The sequence below is a fragment of the Limulus polyphemus genome, unplaced genomic scaffold (genome assembly GCF_000517525.1).
Source record: "Limulus polyphemus unplaced genomic scaffold, Limulus_polyphemus-2.1.2 Scaffold290, whole genome shotgun sequence".
NCBI lineage: Eukaryota > Metazoa > Arthropoda > Merostomata > Xiphosura > Limulidae > Limulus > Limulus polyphemus.
This window is the reverse complement of record NW_013665900.1, coordinates 17,503-22,054: the sequence shown is the minus strand read 5'-3', so window position 1 is coordinate 22,054 and position 4,552 is coordinate 17,503. Positions and strand designations below refer to the sequence as shown.

Here is a 4,552-nt window from a genome sequence, read left to right as displayed (position 1 = left end):
AAGAACTTAAAACTTGTATACTATTAAAATATGGGTTATTAGCTAACATTTTATGCTATACTAATTGGTATAACATAAATAAGAAGTAATTTAATAAAATTTTGAATGTACATCACTAAAACCTAAAACATAATTGTTTAGTGCTAGTATAAGTAGTTGTTGTTAAGGTGTGTGTGTGTGTGTGTATATGTATATACACACATATACATATTTTTAAACTTATACTTAGCATGGCAGTGCTATATTCCATTTGTAAAATTATCATAGGCAAAAAAAGATTAATAATTTTTTAAAATGTGATACTTTGTTACATCACAGGTAATGTTTACTGGTCGTTGTACTAACAGTATACCAATATAAAACGTGATGTTGAGATGATTCAAAGCTAATGATAACTTGCATACTTGAAACCATTTGTGCATATTGCAAGTTTCCACAGTTACTTAAGTTGTCTATGTTTTGATTAATTTCATTTATGCAACAAAACTTTTAGAATTATTTTGTCTGTAAATGATTGATTTTTTTTATCTTTGCACAAAGCTACATGAGAGTTATCAGTGCTAGCCATCCTTAACTTTAAAGTGATGGATTAGAGGAAAATCAGCTAGTCAGAGCCACTCATTGCTAACTCTTGGGCTACTTGATCTGTTATAATACATCCATGGCCTCAAAGTGTGGAATGCAATTATTTTGGGGGAGGGGTTGTAACAAGATTCAAATGTCAGATACTTAGAGTAGTATGCTAACCATTGAGCCATGCTCTCAGACAGTTGCCTAACAAGATGTTAATTTTGTTTTAGTTATATATATCATGATGTTGTTAGCATACATTAATATTTAATTGAATTTATATGAACATATTAAAGAATAGTGTGGAGTAATAAATATGGTATTTTAGAAAAGTTTTAAAAATTAGGTAGCATTTTTACAACTGTCGTCATTTGGCCAACTAGTATAAAATAATTTTGTTTTAGAGTTGACTAAAAACATGCTCAGCCCTGAGTATGAGGATAATCAAAAATTTGTATGGTAATTTTAACATGGTAAGGTAAAAAGTGGCACAAATCAGTGTCACATAAATTGAATTTGACATGAAATCTAATTAGATTGTATATTTATAAATGAAAAAAGTAATCTAAGTGTGGTGAAATTTCATTGTTTTAGTAAGTCTGTTGTGTAGGGTGTACTTAAAGGTGACATTGAAATAATGAAAAATAAATGTTGTATACACAGTGTTGAATCTTTTACCTTCTGAATTGATTATTGTACTGTTTATATGTAACAAGGTATGTGTAAAGACCATGTAGATATATGAAGAAATTACATAGTCATGAGATCTTTGCAGTGTAGTAAAAACCGAAAATGCCATATAAGTACAAAAAAAAACACTATTCACAACAAGTATAATGCATATTTCTTCTCCACCCAGCAGAGCGTTCACAGTCTAGAGAAAGCTTTAGAAAAATTTATACAGCCTGAACTCCTTCAGAATGACAATGCTTACAAGTGTCCAAAGTGCAATATGAAAGTTTCAGCACAGAAAAGATTCACTGTCCATAGAGCTCCTAATGTAGCAACATTTCAGTTTAAACGGTATTGTGTTTTCAGGATTTTTTTCCAATGTATTTTTTACTAGTTAATATTCTTTGGTAATTTGTGAAATTAACCCCTGGGATATTTAGTATTTACTTTTCAAAGGTCAGTTTTATTTTTTCTTCAAGTTACTGGCTTTTTTGGTTTTGCCTTTTTTTTGTAGACAGTTGACTTTTCTTTATAGTACAATCTTTTTTTGCATTTCATAATATATTTTTTTAAGCAATTTATGGATACTTTACAAGTATTGAAACTTGTATTTACCATAGGAGTCAAACAATCTTCCTTAAAAGTTGATTCAATTATAATACATGTTAATTGTCCATAAAGATCATGTTGACCACAAAAAAAAAGCAATCTTGATCACACAGAGGTCAAAAACTAGGATTTGTTTTCCCATTTAAAAATTCTCTCAAATTATGGGTTTTTTGCTGTAGTTCTGAAAAGTCAAGCTGTCATTTAGATCAGTTGAACATGTTTTTAAAGTCTTTGCTCACTAATCTACCTTATAATTTAAGTTTTTACTTTATCATTATAATTTCATAGTGATTTTCAGAAATTTGTCAATTTTTTATTGTAGTTATTTTTAATCAATTAAATGAATTATAAAATAAAATATCAAGAAAAATTAACATCATTGAAAAAGGATTTTACTTTAGCAAATTAGAATATTGAAAATATAGATTTTATGTTTGTGTGTTTGTATATGTATATAAAAAAAAAATTTAATTATTTTTTAAAGATTTGACTACAATCGAATGTTGGGAGGCAAAATAACCAAACATGTAACATATCCTGAAAAACTGAACTTGCGACCATACATGTCAGACACAAAAGTAAGTTTTCAGTTATTGTATATTTAAATATCATGTGAAAAGTATTCAATGAAAATTAAGAGTTTAAAAATTACGTTACCCAAAAGAGTTAAAGAATTATCAAAGAAAGAATTTATCTTTTTGTTATGATGAAGCACAATTACTGCTATTAGATTATGTCCACGGTACCCAAGTTAATTTTTATGCAAAACAAGTGTCAGGTGACTGAATATGTGATTTGATATGCACATTGTAATTCCATAGAAAAAATGAATGAAACAAGTGTTTTCATTTAGCAGTTCTGAACAACTTGTGTATAAAGATATCCAGATTGATAGCAAAACATGCTAAAACTACAACAGAGACACTTGGACATTACCTTGATTTGTTGAGAACACACAGACAGATCGCACACACACTTCATGATGTAGCCACATGAGACATATGCATTTAGAGAATCACCAAGACCACATCAAATACCAATTTTACTGAGAAAAGACGTGTATAGGGCACTGGTGATGTATTCGGGTATTTTTGGTCTCAGTAACCTTTATTTGAAGCAATAGTTGTATTGATAATTGTTAATGTTATTAGTACTAAATGACTAAGGTGGTCAGTTTAATCATTTCTCAACTGGATAGATTAAGAATGAAGAAAAACTCTTTCATCTATCAGGGTATTCCAATGGTCTATGGGTTGAATGCTGTTCTTGTTCATATGGGGAGTAGCTGTAACTCTGGCCATTACTTCTGTTATGTCAGAAACTCTAATGGATTGTGGTATATAATGGATGATGCACGAGTAAGTGTTTTTATTTTATCCAGACATTAGCTTGTGAGAAGTCACATTTAATAAATATATTTGATATTGAATTTGAAAATAATGATCTAATAATATAACCTTGATATACACAGTTCTTAAGGCTAACACCTTGTTTTTTGTGTTTATGTATACTTGAATAAAGTATAGAATTAAAGTTAACTCAATCTATTAGAAAAGTCAGTAATTCTCTTTAAATGGGTATAATGTTCACAGTTCTATATGTTACAATGTAAATAGAAATTTATATTAAGTCTGACACAGAGTTAATGTGCTAAAGTTTTGTAATATTTTATTTTTATAGGTGCAGCAAGTTAGTCTGAACCAGGTGCTTAATCAACAAGCCTATGTCTTGTTTTATGTCAAAACATCATTCAGGGAAGTCAAGGTATAAAGTTTCTTGAAATACACTTGTAAAGAGTTTTATTAAAATAGTTAGTTATTTTGAGGTCTGAACTTCTTTCATTTTTGTGTTAATTAGATTTATATTCCTTATTTTAGCTAACAGAATTAATATTATCAAGTGTTTTTTTTACTAATACTTGTTTGTCCAGATTTTAAGGTTGTCTCTCATCATTATTAAGAAATAGTGGGTTTTGTAATATAGGTAAGAATTATTTTATTTAGTATATTTTGTTGTTTTATATAACATGATTTTTTTCTGCTCTCTTATCTCTTTAGAAACCTCATTCAGCTTGTTTGTTAAATCATAAGGTTTCTACAAATGTGAAACACTCACCACAACGTAAGTATAAAATCCACTTAGAAAGAGTAAATGTTTAAAGGTAATTTAAGAAGTAAATATTTGAGTTACATATTATGCTGTTTCCAAAATATTTCTGATAGATGTCAGTTTTAGTGTGTAGGTCTGGTTATTCATGTAACTTACTTTGTATTATTTTTTAATTGGTTTCTTAGATTGTTTATTTTCTTTTTGAAATACTTGTATAATTTCAAAAATAAGTACAAGGATAATTTAAAGAAAATAAATAACAAGGATATAAATAATGTATATTTATATTAGTTTTTTAAATATACCAGATGTTTTATTGCATAGTTTTGAACACACTGGGCTAGTGCATGACATCATTAGACCTATAAATGTATTTGTTGTTATTTGTGTGTATTTTTTGGAATGAAATAGATAAAAAACAAATAAAATAGTTATACAAAGGTGTAAAAAATGGCATAAATAATGAATGCCAACTTCTTTTTATGGAACAGTTACATATTCAATTAATTATTTTATGAAATATGGTGATCTAAATGGAGAAATGCCAATGAACCTCGAGTTACAATCTGTGTAGTCTGTGCATCATGCATGT

General features: G+C 28.2%; 1 protein-coding gene across 1 annotated transcript in view; it reads left to right on the top strand.

Moving 5' to 3' along the window:
• LOC106457079 (ubiquitin carboxyl-terminal hydrolase 36-like) overlaps positions 1 to 4,552 on the top strand; it is a gene marked incomplete at its 3' end in the record, with an annotated part of 62,124 nt that overhangs the window by 41,479 nt on the left and 16,093 nt on the right. Inside the window, exons 9-13 of the mRNA XM_013916462.1 lie at positions 1,430 to 1,593; positions 2,336 to 2,429; positions 3,084 to 3,209; positions 3,532 to 3,615; positions 3,909 to 3,972. Coding sequence (XP_013771916.1) covers positions 1,430 to 1,593; positions 2,336 to 2,429; positions 3,084 to 3,209; positions 3,532 to 3,615; positions 3,909 to 3,972 — 532 coding nt within the window. The remainder of the gene's footprint in view (positions 1 to 1,429; positions 1,594 to 2,335; positions 2,430 to 3,083; positions 3,210 to 3,531; positions 3,616 to 3,908; positions 3,973 to 4,552) is intronic.